The sequence below is a fragment of the Porites lutea genome, chromosome 1 (genome assembly GCF_958299795.1).
Source record: "Porites lutea chromosome 1, jaPorLute2.1, whole genome shotgun sequence".
In the NCBI taxonomy this organism is placed as follows: Eukaryota; Metazoa; Cnidaria; class Anthozoa; order Scleractinia; family Poritidae; genus Porites; species Porites lutea.
Window position 1 is genome coordinate 52,886,012 of NC_133201.1, and position 18,426 is coordinate 52,904,437.

At 38.1% G+C, this 18,426-nt stretch overlaps 2 protein-coding genes across 2 annotated transcripts; one reads left to right on the forward strand and one right to left on the reverse strand.

Moving 5' to 3' along the window:
* Positions 1–7,709: 7,709 nt before the first annotated feature.
* On the reverse strand, positions 7,710–14,292 carry LOC140921943 (protein MIX23-like). Its single transcript, XM_073371959.1, has 5 exons — positions 14,219–14,292; positions 12,299–12,424; positions 11,794–11,940; positions 9,443–9,502; positions 7,710–9,221 (listed from the first exon to the last, which is right to left on the reverse strand). Exons 1-5 carry the CDS (start codon positions 14,276–14,278, stop codon positions 9,177–9,179), a joined length of 438 nt encoding a protein of 145 aa, XP_073228060.1. The 5' UTR covers positions 14,279–14,292; the 3' UTR covers positions 7,710–9,176.
* A 181-nt stretch (positions 14,293–14,473) lies between these two features.
* LOC140921708 (uncharacterized) lies at positions 14,474–17,111 on the forward strand. The gene has a single exon (XM_073371723.1). It carries the CDS (start codon positions 14,637–14,639, stop codon positions 16,722–16,724), a length of 2,088 nt encoding a protein of 695 aa, XP_073227824.1. The 5' UTR covers positions 14,474–14,636; the 3' UTR covers positions 16,725–17,111.
* Positions 17,112–18,426: the final 1,315 nt, after the last annotated feature.

Consider the following 18,426-nt stretch of genomic DNA (forward strand, 5'->3'; position numbering starts at 1 on the left):
AATTCAGCGTGAACAACGAAGGAGAAGACGTCAACGAGAAACCGCGGAGCAGAAGGAACATCGCTTAGCACAGCGAAGGCAACGCTGACAACAAGAGACAGAGGGACAGGAGATTGGAATCAGAGGCATTACGATCGTTCACTGTCGAAAATCCATCCTCGTCGATATATGTAGATCAAAGTCTGCAAAGTTTCAGCTCTGTATTACGGCCCGAACTATAATAATTTTCAGGCGAACTGCGCCGGGCCATATTTGTTCTTTGTTTTTGTCTTTTTCTAAATCCGGACACCGAAATAATGCTAAATCTGCTTTTCAATACACTGTTAACAATAACACCACGTAATACGCAAAAAAAAGAAGAAGAAAAGAAAGAACAACGTATGGACCTTTAAGACGATATTCGCGGTTGGTCACCCATCGGCAGTACATCTTTTCACATATTATGCTATTAATGCAGTATATATACTGCCACATTTTAAGCCAGTAACTACGGTCGGTATGCCATTACTGGCCTAAATATTACACATATACCGACTAACAAGTTAAGCCGTTACTTATTGGCTTAAAATGTTACAGTATGTAAAAAGTGTAGTCCCAAATTAAGCCGTTAGTTATCGGCCTAAAATGTTACAGTAGGTTATAAGTGTGCTTCCAAATTAAGCCGTTAGTTATCGGCCTAAAATGTTACAGTAGGTTATGAGTGTGGTTCCAAATTAAGCCGTTAGTTATCGGCTTAAAATTTTACAGTATGTAAAAAGTGTGGTCCCAAATTAAGCCCTTAGTTATCGGCCTAAAATGTTACAGTAGGTTATAAGTGTGGTCCCAATTTAAGCCGTTAGTTATTGGCCTAAAATGTTACAGTATGTAAAAAGTGTGGTCCCAAATTAAGCCGTTAGTTATTGGCCTAAAATGTTACAGTATGTAAAAAGTGTGTCAAGCCCTTAGTTATCGGCCTAAAATGTTACAGTAGGTTATAAGTGTGGTTCCAAATTAAGCCGTTAGTTATCGGCTTAAAATTTTACAGTATGTAAAAAGAGTGGTCCCAAATTAAGCCCTTAGTTATCGGCCTAAAATGTTACAGTAGGTTATAAGTGTGGTCCCAATTTAAGCCGTTAGTTATTGGCCTAAAATGTTACAGTATGTAAAAAGTGTGGTCCCAAATTAAGCCGTTAGTTATTGGCCTAAAATGTTACAGTATGTAAAAAGTGTGGTCCCAAATTAAGCCGTTAATTATTGGCCTAAAATGTTACAGTATGTAAAAAGTGTGGTCCCAAATTAAGCCCTTAGTTATCGGCCTAAAAGGTTACAGTAGGTTATAAGTGTGGTTCCAAATTAAGCCGTTAGTTATCGGCCTAAAATGTTACAGTAGGTTATAAGTGTGGTCCCAAATTAAGCCATTAGTTATTGGCTTAAAATGTTACAGTATGTAAAAAGTTTGCTCCCAAATTAAGCCGTTAGTTATCGGCTTAAAATGTTACAGTATGTGAAAAGTGTGGTCCCAAATTAAGCCGTTAGTTATTGGCCTAAAATGTTACAGTATGTTATAAGTGTGGTTCCAAATTAAGCCGTTAGTTATTGGCGTAAAGTGTTACATTGTGTGTTGTTGTTGTTATTGGCCTATCATAACAACATCTACGACGAAATCCGTAATCTGAAGATCCCGATTTAATTTTTAATTTTGAAAGTATGCTTGCTTGGCACCTTACCTTACTTTTCTACACCATCGTGTTAGACTCGATGAGCTGTGCACCGGAGATGTGGAAAGTTGACCTTAGTTATACAGGGGTTTAATCACCTTTCAAGTGGCCTCACATCGCCACAAAACACAAAACATATGAGGAAAAACACACTCATGCCTTTTGGCATTTTCTAGAACTGAAGATCAACGTAAACATGATGTTTTCTGCATAAAACAAGCTTGGGCTTCCCTTTTCTTTTTCTCCTATTTTGTACCGAAAATAGTAATCAATAGAGTCTGTGAATAATACTAAAAGGTAATGTTTTGTATTCTTAGTAATATCAGAATTGTGTCAGTATTGTTAACAATGCAGTAAGTGTGTTGTAATTAACGTTGTTCTCAAGCTTCTTGTTGAATAAACTTGAGCCAATTCAATTCCCTCTCTTTTTGGTTTGGGAATGTTCGATTAACGGTTTTGGAACTACTGTTTTGATTTGTTGCCAACATCATTTGTTTATTTATTTCAGTATTTATTTATTTATTTGGCTTAATTGTACATCAAATCAACATATATATGCAAGAGAAGAAAGCTTCTTCTATTGGATATATATTATATATTAGAGGGTTAGAGAGCGTTAATTGACTGCCAAGCGGTTAAGTACTGTTCAATAAACGAGCGAGAGCGTTGTATCGGGTTATAAAACCACGAGGCGAAAATCTCTAGGGAATATCCGAGTTTGTTTGTGTGGCGAACTTGTGCGATGATTTTTGGTTTAGCGTACCAGTGTGATAATTTTAATTTCGTGTTGCACAAATGGATTTGAAGATGTAAGCACGCATTACGTGGCCGGTCGCCTTGGGAATTATTGTTACAATTATTATTGTGTGGTTTTGGGACTGCATGACCAATTCGGAGCGGACGTTTCTTGAGCTAAAGAAAGAACATCAACGAAACAAATTACAATCAACCCCGATTTCGCCCTGGACTGAAATCAAATGCCGCCCCCACACTTTTTAGTTTGACAGTGTTTTCCCAGGGTTTAAACCAGGAGCACGTGACCAAGTGGACGTGATAGGTTGTTGAGCTCGTGAATTGGTAGTGACTTTTTTAAGACCTATAAAAACCTCACATCAAAGCAAAGGCTGTTCTGGCGAACTTTTCCCATCAGAAGTTAAGCAAAGCGAGGGGGTCGGGAAGCCACTTTACTAAGTAATAAACACTAGATAAGAAGTGTGATTGTGTCTCTTTCTTGCTTGGGAGGACTATGAAGGGTTTAATTTACCCGAGTCACTTATGGTAAACAGTAATTACCCAATGAATTTCCCTCTACTCTGCATAGCACTTTTACACATACTATGAGGAGATAGGGTTTGGTCTCGGATTGGGAAGTTATTAAGAAGGAAAGGGGCTATTTGCTGTTTTATAAACAACTCCACAAACTGGAAAAGAAATTGGAATAGTACACTGACTGTAATTGTTTTGATTAACGCCCCGCCGTTACCCTCAAAGCACCCAAACTAATGAAACGTTTCATTTCGCTCATGTTAAGCAAGCATTCTTTCGAATCTTCAGATTACGGATTTCGACGCAGATGTCTTTATGATAGGCCAATAACTAACGGCTTAATTTGGAACCACACTCATTACAAACTGTAACATTTTAAGCCAATAACTAATGGCTTAATTCGGAACCACACTTATAACACACTGTAACATTTTAGGCCAATAACTAACGGCTTAATTTGGGACCACACTTATTACATACTGTAACATTTTAAGCCAATAACTAATGGCTTAATTTGGAACCACACTTATAACACACTGTAACATTTTAGGCCAATAACTAACGGCTTAATTTGGGACCACACTTATTACATACTGTAACATTTTAAGCCAATAACTAATGGCTTAATTTGGAACCACACTTATAACATACTGTAACATTTTAAGCCAATAACTAATGGCTTAATCTGGAACCATACTTATTACATACTGTAACATTTTAAGCCAATAACTAATGGCTTAATTTGGAACCACACTTATAACATACTGTAACATTTTAAGCCAATAACTAATGGCTTAATTTGCAACCATACTTATTACATACTGTAACATTTTAAGCCAATAAGTAATGGCTTAATTTGGAACCACACTTATAACATACTGTAACATTTCAAGCCAATAACTAATGGCTTAATTTGCAACCATACTTATTACATACTGTAACATTTTAAGCCAATAACTAATGGCTTAATTTGGAACCACACTTATAACATACTGTAACATTTCAAGCCAATAACTAATGGCTTAATTTGCAACCATACTTATTACATACTGTAACATTTCAAGCCAATAACTAATGGCTTAATTTGCAACCATACTTATTACATACTGTAACATTTTAAGCCAATAACTAATGGCTTAATTTGGAACCACACTTATAACATACTGTAACATTTCAAGCCAATAACTAATGGCTTAATTTGCAACCATACTTATTACATACTATAACATTTTAAGCCAATAACTAATGGCTTAATTTGGAACCACACTTATAACATACTGTAACATTTTAAGCCAATAACTAATGGCTTAATTTGCAACCATACTTATTACATACTGTAACATTTTAAACCAATAACTAATGGCTTAATTTGGAACCATACTTATTACATACTGTAATATTTTAAGCCAATAGCTAATGGCTTAATTTAGAACCACACTTATAACATACTGTAACATTTTAAGCCAATAACTAATGGCTTAATTTGCAACCATACTTATTACATACTGTAATATTTTAAGCCAATAACTAATGGCTTAATTTGCAACCATACTTATTACATACTGTAATATTTTAAGCCAATAGCTAATGGCTTAATTTAGAACCACACTTATAACATACTGTAACATTTTAAGCCAATAACTAATGGCTTAATTTGCAACCATACTTATTACATACTGTAATATTTTAAGCCACTAACTAACGGCTTAACTTGCTAGTCGGTATATATGTAATATTTTATGCCAGTAATAGTATACCGACCGTAGATAGTGGCTTAAAATGTTGCAGTATATATACTGTGATAACAGCATATTAAGCCGTTGTCTAAACGCCCGTCACCCATCCAGTTCTTAACCCCGAACGACAGGGCTTAATTTGAGTGCCGTTACCAAACCGAGTTTCGCGAGGATTATTGCGAGATACGTATTTCTAGTTATACAATAAAGTGCAGTTCAACGTTCGTCCTTACGGTTTAAGCCATCTGTTGAAAGAGTTTTGCCTCTATTTATGAGGTAAGCTCTTGCTTTACAGTGTGACGCACTAAGTGTAGGTTGAAGTACCATGTCTGTGATCGAGTGGCCAGGTTAAGGGCTTGTTTACATGGAGGTGGGGGACCCCAGGTGAGTGAGGTAGCCCGCTTAGGTGGGGTAAAAAATTATCCCTCCTTTACATGCAATCTTACAACCACGCCATCCCGGGGTGCACTTTCTCAATATTATTGAATGGTCGCTAAGCACGTAAACAAGAAATATGCTGGCAAGTCACGTGCTTCGGCGATCAATGCTCTTCTAAACTCACTTGCAGCTCTTGCTGCAACCTTCAGTGTTGTGGCTTTCTATTGTTTCCTTCAATAATGTTGCAAAACTACAACCAAAGTCAATTATGCGCGAATTTGATGTATCACGAATCGGACACCGGCTAGGCGGCTTATCCCACCTCGAACGTTTACATGGCAAGATTTGACCCTGGCTGAGAGGGTAACCCGGTCTGGCAGACCGGGCTACCCGCCTTGGCGGGTCACCCTACCTATCATGTAAAAGTGATCAAATTAAAATGAGAGATTATATGAACAGGCTGGTTACCCCACCTAAGCGAGTTTCCTCACCTTCCTGGGGTCCCCCACTCTCATGTAAACAGGCCCTAACTGAAGTGCGGAGGAACTGCTGATGTTGTGTTAGCGTGGGGTGGATTGTTCGCGGCCTTTCTATGTTCTTTAAAACGTTCACAAAGCATGCTTTTAGTTTCACCTATGTACTGTATTTTGTATTTTACACCTTTTAGATTCACATATTTCAAGTTCCTTCGCTTCCTCATGGTCGGTATTTGGCAAAAGGGCTCTAGGTAGCAGGTCCGCTTTGTGCATATTCTATATGCAAATCGCAATTCTAGCGGGTGTGTAGGTATATCGGTTCCATTCTGTCAGTAAGTTTGGCAGGAACTTTGCTAGGTACATGTGTTTCACAAAGCCATTCGGAAGTTTAACTTCCTTCAAATTAGTGGGTTTCAGTATTTCCGTCATTGCTTTGACTTAAAGAAGATCTGCCTTTGCCTTCATCAGTCAGGTCATATCCCATAAATGTGATTTTCTTTCCGAGTAGTTTCAGTTTGTTAGGGTTAGGTGCCACGCTCATGGAGCGAGATCTCTCTGAGAATTGTACTAACTTCCGGTCATGATCTACATTTACCTCTTCTTCTGTGTTGCCAAAACCGCCGGTATATGAAGATATCGTCTTTCATATCCAGAACGTCTTCCAGAGTTAAGATAACCCGTTTCCGGACTCTTTGAAGAGTCGGATTAATGAATGGTAGTCGGCACAAGCGGTATCTCTCCAAACGATGTAGGGAAGGTTGTGAAGAGACTAGACCCTTTATCAAAGATGCAGTGCCAGTATCCTAAGAACAGATCGACTGTCGAAAACATGTGAGCTTTTTATACCTCCGGCAGAAAGTCAACAAGGACGGGAAGCTGATATCGCTCTCTCTTGAGGCCTTTGTTTTGTAGTCTCGGGTCTATGCAATCCTGAGGACTCCCGATTTCTTCGTTGCCACGACTGTACTACTAACTCATGACGTTTGTTTGTCTAATAATCCGACACCTCCGCTTTCCGGCTTGGCTAAATCTACATGTTATCATTTTTGGTGGAAAATAACATTTAGAGGGGGCACTATTGGACAACATAGAAATCAAGGAAATTTGTCCCAGCACAGGTAACCAAGGCTCACTATTTTTTCATATAACATGAGTAAATATAGAGAACATATGGGGCGAAACTGATTTAGGTCTGGAAATTTGCTAGAAAATGGAAATAAAAATTGATGAAATTTACCATGCGGCAAGTTGTTGTTTTCCTTAATATGCACACGAAGTTTCGGGAAAATAGTCTCCTTCATCTTTCCCACATAGTAAAGTGGCCACTTGACAACCGCCGCCCGGTCAGCTGGTCGTGAGTTCAAAACCCGGACGGACCATCAACCAAGGTCTTTAAAAAACTGGTGAGATCATGCTAGCTGTGAATCCCGTCTCTCAGTTCAGATGATCGCGTCATTGGGCGTTGACGTTACGCCGTTGGCCTTGTCTCCTTCATCCTTGTACTTCAGTTGGAAGGGGGTGTAAAAGAACCCATGACATTGTTTGAAAAGAGTAGGGGATTTAGGCCCCGATGTCATGGTCTATCTGACTTGTGCCGTCATCGGTCTGGGTAAGCGAGGTGTGATCAAAGCATGAACTGAATTGGCTGCAAGAGTGTGCCTTTACATGCTGACGTCCGATCTCACCTCTCTGGATCTTCCGCAATTCAGCCAGTGCATGGATGCAAGTGAGGAAAATTGGCACCGTTTAGTTTTTATTTATTTGTTTTTTTTGCGTTTCTGTACCGAGTATTTTTTTTTTGATAGATACAGCCGCCTCGAACCCTCAGGAAAAAAACTGGGATAGATGCCCCTTTGCCGATCTTTTTCTCCAAAGAAAAGAGGGCACGCTTACACAGGTTAAGTCAAAATGGTAACCCTTATAACATACTTTGGAGTGAGAGGAAAAAGACAGAATCTTGTCAAGGAGGATTATAAGAAAACTTGAGAGAATATAGCTTTATCCTCTCTTGAAGAAGACAAATGAAGAAATTACTACTTCTCGCACGGGCCGGGGGAAAACTTGGTGCATACTTTACAACAAGGCCCTCAAAATTGGTGAATGAAAAGTATTTTATAAAAATTATAAACACTGACAGCACACGTTTCGTGATACTCTTGATGTGCAGAATGGTTAATTTTATTTTCAAATTACTCTTTAAAAATCAGTGACCTTTTAAAGTACCATAATCGACTCTCTTGTATAAACAACAGACCATTTTCTTCTGTACAAGTAATTTACATAGGATTTGGTGAATTTCAACCCACGAAAGTTAGCTTCAACATAAAAATTATTACAAAAAAAGTGCGTGATGATGGAGATGACATTACCATACACAACTAATTTAGTGATGTACCGATCATCGATTATAATCCAGCATTGATAGAAACATTTACCCTTTGACGACCGCTTTGGTCGTTTTCGTTCCAGATGCATATTTTCCTTCCTGAACCCATTAACTTTCAGTTTGAGCTATTAAATTGGTATAAGCAGCGACATCAGCAAGGATAGATCTCTCCACCGGTAACTCGTTTAGAAAATTCTAACCAAAGCTTAAGAGTTATAAACAAAAATACTGTAAAATTCCGAAAAAAAGGCCCCAGGGCTTATATTTTTCAAAGACCCTTTTTGAGGGGCTTATTTTTGGAGGGGCTTATATTCGGAGGGGCTTATCTACGGGGGGAAATTTGCGTTTCAAACTCGATTGGGCTAGCCTTATAGTTGGAAGGAAATTTACCATTTTTGCTTTGTTTTACTTTGTATTTGAGGGCAATTTCCAAGTACAAGCCCCCCGGGGGGCTTATATTTGGAGGGGCAATTTAACGGAGGGTTTTTTGCGTTACGAGTTTGGGGGGCTTATATTTGGAGGGGCTTATACATGGAGGGGCTTATTTTCGGAATTTTACGGTATTTCATCTCAGCCAATTTACAAAACTAATTACCATACTAAACTTTTGCTGATTAAAAGTAGAATTACTAGTGACCAAATCAGTGTGTGTACTAAGTGACAAACTGAGGGATTTAGCGTTATTCAAACGACTTAAAGCATGCCTTGATGCCAACGTATTTTCTATGTACATAGGATACACTGTACATCTGGGCCCAGATGTTCGAAAGGTGAATAATGCTGTCCACTGGATAAATCTCTATCCAGTGGATAGGGTAATTGGTTTCCCTAATGCCCCAGTTGTTGAAAAAGTGGATACCTCTATCCACTGGGTAAATCACTTTCCAGTGAATAACGCAATTAATTTTCGTATTACTTATCCATTGGATAGCGACTTATCCAGTGGATAGCGCTATCTAACGTTTGATCAATCACGACCTGGTGGATAGCGCTTTCCAGTGTTTGAACAACTGGAGCATTGTCAATCGATATTGTGCCAAGGCCAAAAAGGACTTCAAAACTCCCTCCTACTGCCACAAGGGCATTTTTCCTCAAATTAAAAACCCAAATGAAGAAAGTTAATTAACCTTTTCTAAAGAGTTCCATAGTTTCATTGAGGAACACAGGTAACTAACAAAAGTAATGGAATAACTGAATTCAAATAAAGTTTGCCTAAGTAATTAGATAAAAACTTTTGTTATTGTGGTGGTTTGAATGACTTCCAGCATCTCTCATTGAAAACCTGCAAATTAAAGAACAATTGATGAGATAACTGACAAATTTGCATCAAGCTTCCCTACAAAAGTTTGGGAGAACAAGACTAGTATGCAGTACTTCCCACACTAACAGCTCTCTTGAACATAACTGCTGCCAAACACAAGCCAGCTATCTTGTTCATCAAAAGCTTTTTCCCTATGACATGATATATTTTTTTTGCCTCTAATACTACTATTAGAACTTTACCTTTAGAGTACGTTGTTTTATAACCTCTTCTACACTAAGCTCTGACCGCATTAACCGAAGCTGTAAAACAAAGGAGAAAGAGAAAACGGTTGTGTAATATTTCTGTGTACTCATGTCTGCTCGCAAAACTCCACACAAGCCTGGACCGCTCCACCTTCCCTGGTCATCTCAACTATGTTCCTCACCCTGTTTGCCCCTCCCCTCCCATGTCTTTGGTGTCCCTCACCCTGTTTACCCCTCCCCTCCCATGTCTTTGGTTTTCCTCACCCTGTTTGCCCCTCCCTTCCCATGTTTTTGGTGTCCCTCACCCTGTTTACCCCTCCCCTCCTATGTCTTTGGTTTTCCTCCCCCTGTTTGCCCCTCCCCTCCCATGTCTTTGGTGTCCCTCACCCTGTTTGCCTCTCCCATCCCATGTCTTTGGTGCCCTTTTACTCTGTTTGCCCCTCCCCTCCCATGTCTTTGGTGTTACTCACCCTGTTTGCCCCTCCCATCCCATGTCTTTGGTGCACCCCTTACTTTGTTTGCCCACCCTCCACTACTTATCTCAACCCACCCATCTACATTGTATGGTCTCTTCTGACCTGTCTTGGATTTTCCACCATCTTGTTAACTATTCGGATCACCTACCCCTTCCATACATCTAAGTCAACTTTAGCACTTACATGTACAGTCGAACCTCTGGGTATGGACACCTCTCTAATATGGACACCTCTATATTACGGGCAGTTTCCAATGTCGCAACAAAATTCTTATATATTTTCTTTAAAAAAACCTCCATAATACAGACCCTCTGTAATACAGACAACGGACACTAAATCTTGGCCCCAGAGAGTAAATTCATAAGAACTTGACCTCTTTATTATGGGCACTGCAGTGATCAGGTGAATCCTGAATCCTGATCAGGTGAATATACACAGGGTGAATCCCGTCTGGCTGATGAGCTATGCAAGGTGACTACAAAAGCCCGTTGCTGTATATCAAAAAACAATTTGCAAAGGTGTGCAGAGAAACATAACTGACTTTTTTCAGGCTTCAATAACTACAGATAGCATAAAGATCTTTTCTATTACATTTTTGTACTCTAGTTACTGCTTAGTGCACTTGCAAGATAGCGAAAGATGCTTCCAGAGTTGTGCTTGACATTACAACTTTTTACAGGCAGCATTCACTGTAGCTCGTCTTGATATGTACAAAGTTGTATGCTACTGAAAGACAGTGTCTTTGTACTGTGAATTAATAAACTTAAATGCAGTTTAAAGACAACTGTAAGCCTGGTTTTAGCTACTGAACACTTAACAATGTAAGTGGAGTCATAAAAGTGACGTCATCATAGTGACCTCTTTTATACGGACACCTCTCTAACATGGACACATCGCTCTGTCCCTTTGGTGTCCTTGTTAAAGAGTTTTGACTGTACCTCTCCCTCACTTAGGGCAAAATAATTTTGTGACTTTGGGAAGGATAGGTGGTCAGTCATCTAGAAACCTCAATTGATCCAATTATTCTCCCAGAGGAATACAGGACAGATTTCAAGTGACGGGGATGATTGAATGGGGACAAAAATCAAAACCAAAATAGATCCATGGACCAAAAATTAGCCACCCCCAAAAAAAAAACCCATGCCAAATTTCCTTGCCTTAAAAAATTTCCAAAAACCAAACAAGTTTGGTTGTACTTTATTAGCAGAACTACAAGGCTGGCATACCCAGGCACTAACACAAATCTTCAGATTGTTTTGAATACTCAAAAAATACTTGCCAAATATTTCTACCCAAAAAATCCTGGCATCAAAAATTCAAACCAAAAAAATTCTTTGATCATCCCTGTCACTTGAAATCCTGGGCACCCCATTCGTACAGTAATCAATTAACATCACACTTGTCAATTTGGCAATACTTTAGGGAGGACATTTTTGGAGGGAAATTTGTATGTTTTGAAGACGAAAAAGAAAAGGTTTTGAAAGATTTTTGATGAGTTTGAATTTTGGTTACATATTTTACCCATATAATTTAAGAATTTTTTAATTCTTAAATTTGTGTCATATACACTTAAAAGGACTGAAATATTTATGCAAAAATAAAAAGAAAATATCTTAAACATAAAAGGGCTCTGCACGTACATAGATATGGGGATAACTCAAACTTAATGGAAAAGAAATTGTTCGGTTGTGTTCAAATCAGGGAAGTCAAACAATAAAAAGCAGCAAAGAGGCTTTCAATGATGTCTTCAGTTTACTCTTAAAAAGTGAGGGGACAGAAGGAGGCTGCTTTCATAGGGTTCCTTGCTTGTTTGAAGGAATTTGTGGGAATTTATTGGAGAAAATATGTTCATAGAAATGGTGAGAGTTTTACCTTTGTTTGTTCTTTCCCAAGGTCTTTCATTGCTTGTATGTCGTCTAGATTATTTTCTTTTCTTTTCCTAAGCTGCTGGACATTTTCATTGACTGTATTTATGCACTTCTTTATTGCTTGATCTCTTGTTTGATAAGCAGTCAGCAGCTGTAATATAACCAAAACACCACTCAGAAGCAACCAACTACAGACTCTTCCGAAATACATTGAAGACACTTTTTAGGCTATCCAGAGTACTTTTACGGTACACCTGTAGAAATCTGTTCTAAACAGCTCTAAAAGGTTAGTATCTGTTCCTGAAGTCATCTTAGGGAAACTTGAGTCTTTTGAAATAACAAGGGTTTCACTATTTTTTGCCAAAAATGTAAGATGCAATTTAAAGCTTTACAAGGGTTAAATTTTTTCTGATTCCTCTCTCCAATAAATTTTTTAATCCAAAACTATTACGTGATCCTTTTTTCTTCAATTATAGCTTATACATTATGTACGTCATATTACTGTATACCTCATTGTATAGTTCATTGCATTTCTCCTTTGCACTGATTTCCCCAGCAAAAGAGGCAGTGGGAACACTTTTATTTAATTCATAGATTATTTTGTCATCAAGAAGGCGAAGAACCTTTAAAGCTTCCTGCAAGCAAATAACAAAGACATAACTCAGAGAATAGCAAAGCTGTATTAACCCTTTAAGCCCCAATATCCACATACAAATTCTCCAAACTGTTCGCTATACATTTCCTTAAAAAATGAGGTGAGAGAATTTGATAAAAGATCAAAGTATTTACTCTTAGGTGATCATTTAATTAATTCTCATAACCTCATCTCATGATAATGTATGGATATCGTTAGGAGAAAATTGCTTTTGGTCACTATTGGGACTTAAAGGGTTAAGTTTTGGAGAAGATGTACTGGTAGCTTTTAAATACATGTAATCACCTGTAACATCTTTAAAAGTGAAAAAAAAATTGACTCCATGAATTGTGATCATATTTTCACGGGCAGATTGAAAAAGAGGCTGAGGGGCAGTGCCCCACTCTTTTTGTCAGAAATATTGTTTAACTTCTAAAGAATTCTGTCTTCCAGAGCTTTAATTTCTTGACACAAATGCTCAAAGAATTCTTTAAAGAACAAATACTTTCTATGACTGCTGCTATCCTTAAACTTCTCCCCCAACAATTTCTGAATTTTCTAGTTCAACCCATTGCTTTTTAAATGGATCCATGAATAAACCTCTCCCAGAATTCGTAATCAGTAGATTTCTTAAGTATTTATGTAGTAAAGTCTTGTTTAATCAGAACCTTTTTAGAAGAAATACTTAATTTTATATAAACATGGTTACCACAGTAGTTCCTTATACACTTGTGCATCTATTGCAGCTTTGTGCACAAGTGAAAGTCACACTTGGCTGTTGCATGTAATTTGCAAACCTGCTGAGTCAAGGATTGATGAAACTTTGTCGGGTCAAAAAAAGTAAAATTTTGGGGGCTAGAACCTACATTTTTGAGGGGTCTTAAGGTGAATATAATTTTATTTAATTCTTTAGGGGTAAGAAGAAAAGGTCAAAAGGACAGGAGAACAGCCTGTCAGTGCCATGGCGCATTTTCTGTTTCCGTGACAATTACTGGCTACAACAGTCGTCATTTTCATTCATATTAGCCAGCTTCCACAATGTTGATTAGCGCATTACCCAGTACATTGCGTGAATCTCAACACTGAAGGAAAGAAGGAGCATACACAGAGAAATTATATAAGTCGGTTAATAAGGTATAACAAAAAAAATCCTCAGCTTTTGTCTAGCGTATCAACAAAATTTGACAACCATTGTAGCTTTCAAGTAATGATCCGGGTAAAGTGGATAGCAATTTCTTTTGTTATGCGGCAACGGTGCTTTCCCCACATAGGAATGTTCTCATTTTTACACAGAGAGTGCATAAACCTACATGAAGGCCGTTTATGCAATAAAATGCATTCACACTCCACTTTGAAAGGGTGTTTTTTTGTGTTAAAAGATTTTGACCAATCACAAGAGTTGAAAACAATAGCCAAGAAAAGTTTACAATTTTACATGTTCCCCACATAGGATTTCTTTGTTATTCAAACTGAGACCAGATTTTGTTATATGGAAGATGGTTGGAAAGTAAGGATGAATATATGTACCGCTTTATGAAGTTTTGTTAACTTTTGCTGGTTAAGCCAATCAGTAGTAAGTACAGACAACAGAAAAGTTAGCACCTTTTTTGCATTCCAACATGTTCGTTGCCGTTGTTGCTATCGTTCTTATCTGGACCGTTTCTTAAAAATACCCTATATTGATGACCCTTCAATTAATCGTTATAATTTATGGTAGTGTTCCCAAATCATACGAAATGTTTCGAGGTCTAACAGCTTCACTTATGCTTAGACAAAGTAAGAGCACTTTAATTACCTTAAATTCTCCAAAATCTTCACAAGACATTTGACTCAGCTCGCTTCCTCCAGCCGCCATCTTGATCCACGTGCCTAATGAGATACTTATTGCTCGCTACATGACTCTACTATTTATCTGCTGTCCATAAGAAACTTGTTTTTGAGCCTGCGGTTACGTCACCAATTTCTTACTTTATCTTCGATTCTTCGACGCCTTTTAATTTTTTATCACCTAATTTGTTCACCAAATTTAGGAAAGACTATCGAAACGCAGTGGGCTCAACAGGGATCACAAGATCATAAGACAAAATTCGTGCTTTTAACCAAATGAAACCATCAAACAAACTCCCTAGGGAAAGGTCCTGACTTATTAATCTTCATGTTTTCATGCTTCAGAAGCCGGCTATTACCATTGGACTTCAACTCACCGGTGTTTAATGGATGTTGTTGTTTTTCGCCTCTGTGATAAAGCACCCGATATTCTGAGAGAAGTGTGCTTAGAGCGTGGCTGGAAAGAGTATAACGAAGATAATCTCGAAGAAAGCGGGGACTGGAATTTGTGGTGGAAAACTCAAGGCTTCACAACCAGTGAATACAAAAACTGTCGACCTTGGCAGCGTCTAAATCACTTTCCAAAATCAACAAAGATCACGAAAAAAGATGGCTTAGCAAGAAACCTTAGACGAATGAAAGCGTCCTATGGAGGTTCTATTTTTGATTTTTTTCCTCGCACGTTTATTTTGCCAAATGAGTATAAAAAGTTTGTTTCAGAATTTTCCAAAGAAGATGGCGATAAGAGATCAAATTACTGGATTTGCAAACCGACGGAGCAGTCCTGTGGAAGAGGAATCTTTATTTTCAAGGATCTTCATGATTTGACTTATGACTGTGCTGTGGTTGTTCAAAAATATGTGATCAAACCTTTTCTTATTTCGGGTTACAAGTTTGATCTACGTTTGTATGCCATTGTTACATCATTTCACCCTTTCCAGCTTTACATTTACCATGAGGGTATTGTGAGATTCAGCACTGAAAAATTTGATCTTTCTTCACTTGACAATCATTTTTCACATCTGACGAACACCAGTATTAACAAATCTGGTCCACAGTATTCCACAAAAAAGGAAAGTATTGGGGTTGGTTGTAAATGGACCCTTAGCCAATTCCGTGTCTACCTGCACAAACACAACATAGATGATCGTGTGCTGTGGCATCGAATCACGTCAATCATCATAATTACTCTGTTGTCCCAAGTCCAAGACGTACCCAGTGATTCTTACAACTGCTTTGAGTTGTTTGGCTTTGATGTTCTTATCGATGAAAAGCTGAAACCATGGTTGCTGGAGGTCAATTTTTCCCCTGCTCTAGGCAATGATTGCACTCAAGATGAGCTGGTCAAGAGACCACTGCTAAATGACATTCTCGAAATTGTGGACTTTTCTGAAGCTGACATCAAACGGGGCAGGAAAGAAAAGGAGACCACAGCTACTAGGAGAAAATCTAGAGGTGTAGTCCACAGTGTTCCAAGGAGTAATTTCAAAAGCTACAACTCAAACATGAATGACATAATATGTAGAAAAAATTCTAAGATTTCACTGCCCCTTTCTCAAGCACAAGAGGAAGCTGAATGTAGAGATGTTAAAGAGTCTGGCAAGAATCATGTCATGCATGTTGGGAATAGGAAGATGAGAAGCAAAAATCAAAAGCACAAATGCCCTGTGTCTGGTGCAAATAGTGTTAAAACAATAAAGTCATGCCAAGAATGCAAAACGCCATGTTCAAAGCACACTCTTTGTAGTAATAAGAAACTTAGCAGTTCAGAAGAGTTTATTAAAGCTGCATCAAGTGATGATTGTGATGGCCAGACCAGCTCAGGTTGTGACAAAATTAATATTACTCTTAATTGTGCTTCTCAATCTGATTTTAAAAGCAATTCTGGTTATGTATTGGAAGCAGAGAATGAGAACGGTCAATCACTTTGTCTGGAGGAAATGGAGGAAGGTAAAAAGGGTCATGGAAAGGCACACACAGGAAGGGCTTTAGAATTAGCAAGACCACAAAGTGTAATTAAAGGCAAAGCTTTGGATCCATCTTCTGAGTTTTCAAGGCCAAAAAAAAGTGAACTGCCACCTCACTGTTACCTGCGACGCTATAACTCGGAAGCATCATTGCTGTATGGTATTCAGCACTCAGGCAACTTGCATCACTCAACCTCAAAATACTTCCCACGGGTTCCAACTGCTGTTAGGTCTGATCACAAGACTAGCTGTTCCCTAAAACCTCAAATTGGCAACTGCATTCTTGCTTTCCCCTTCAATGAGGCAACACTCAAAGCGAGTCAAGGAACTATGGACTTAAAGATTGTAATTGAAGAGATAAGACAAATTTTGAGACTAGTAAGGAATCATGTCAAGTCATCACCATCAGAACTTAGTGATGATGGTAGTAATTCTCTGGACCTTTCGAAACCATTTTGGGGATATAGGTCAAAGGTGAATAAATTTTATAGCTCTTTGGAGCCATAAAATGACTTTGTAATAATCTAGTTACACTGCAACAACAGATTCCCAGTTTTTCCTCTGCCACCTAAACACTTGGGTTATGTCAATCCCTTCTGGTTTATCCCCCATATTTCCACACAATTCTCTTTCTTTTGAAGAAAACTGAGTTTTCAGCAATGTGGAAATTTTTATTTCTTTGTAACTGAAGTGTTTGTAGAGTTGGTCAAAGCTAACAATACTTCCACATTATATTTACTGGTCAAAGAATATTTTCTATCATCAAGGAACTGAACATCTATTTGGTGAGTCTGATGAGTAGAAGCTGTCAAAATTTCTTAATTCCTGTATCTGTTCTTTACAAAATCAGTGATGTTTTTGCTGTGCTCTAAACACTTCCCTATTATTTCAGTATCTCCCTGCAGTTCACCTTTTTTTTCCCGTCCTGTAAGTTACTGGTACATTGTCACAAAAATGAACAAGATGGGGTTCAACCCCATCTTGTTGTCATTATGTCGCTCTAATGTTCCTTGTTTGAGTACATTGACACTACAAACCCTTCTCTGTCAGGAGTCAGATCTCCCAGGATACTCACTTTCTGCTAAGATTTCATATCTATAGCACAAACTGTAGCAATTTCTTGAGATGACTGCCCTGTTTGAAATGTCATGAACTTTTTGTAAGGTGAGAATAGTGAATAGTTATTGTGTGAGGAGTGTAGTCTTTACCTTTCAGCCATCTGTATGGGCCTAGCCTATGTGTAGCTCTGCACCCTCCCCCCCCCCTCCCCAGCTATATTGTATGGGCCTATTTGAGGGTGTGCTTTAAGCAAGACAACAAATGAATTTGCATAACTTAAAAGTGGGCAATTAAGTTGATTTCTTTTTAATTGAATCTGGAAACTTTACAACAATTGTAAGTGACAATTTATTTGCAAGATGAAGTGTGAATGACCGATGGTCCTTATTTATTTATTTATTTATAAAAAGCAAAGTATTTTTTGAGGCTTGTATGAGACAAGTATAGTTCTACTACATGTAGAAATGTCAGACCACTGTATGTTTGAATTGCTTCTCTATGAAGGGAATAGTTAATATTCCCTTGTCTTGTAAAAAAAGTTGTTTCCTATAAAATGAGTGATAAAATATATTATTTTAAAATAGTAAAATTTAAGAAGTGGAATTGTTGTATCTCGTGCTGCTTTGAATATTCAATATTTTGTAATAAAAGAGAGTTCTGGTTTGAAATAGGGTATCATTTATGAAGAAACCAAAACAGTCTGGTATTGAGGATAGATCATGAATAATACCGTAGGGGTCAACCAGTGTTCAACCTGAATCGAGGGTTGATTTTTCTAGCCTGGAAAAACAGTCGACATTTTATGATACCACCACTGGTTTCCCTGCGAAATGATGTCTGAATAGACTGCGAGCAGTCTCTTTTTCTTCAGATTTTAGTGAGGGAGTGCATGCGCGTGAGCGTCAACAGGAGTAGTCATTTGCGTGTGTCGCTCGCTTTGCTCAACATCCTCAACAGACCAAGAAGAAAGAGAGACTCCTCGTAGTCTATGTCTGAGGAACAAGTTCAAATTCCATACTGATGACGTGTCTGTGCCAAGATCTTGGTAGTGCTTCTGATTGGTTGTAAATTTGCTTCAACCAATCTGAGTGTGGCTTGGCATATATATACATATACTTTAAGAACTCAATGGTTCTGTTAGATGTCATAA

Coding starts and splice junctions, on each gene's coding strand:
- LOC140921943 (XM_073371959.1), bottom strand. CDS start 14,278: ATGGCGGCTGGAGGAAGCGAGCTGAGTCAAATGTCTTGTGAAGATTTT. Junction 11,941..12,298: donor GCAATGAACTATACAATGAG/GTATACAGTAAT, acceptor GTTATATTACAG/CTGCTGACTGCTTATCAAAC. Junction 9,222..9,442: donor TAAAACAACGTACTCTAAAG/GTAAAGTTCTAA, acceptor TTTAATTTGCAG/GTTTTCAATGAGAGATGCTG.
- LOC140921708 (XM_073371723.1), top strand. CDS start 14,637: ATGGATGTTGTTGTTTTTCGCCTCTGTGATAAAGCACCCGATATTCTG.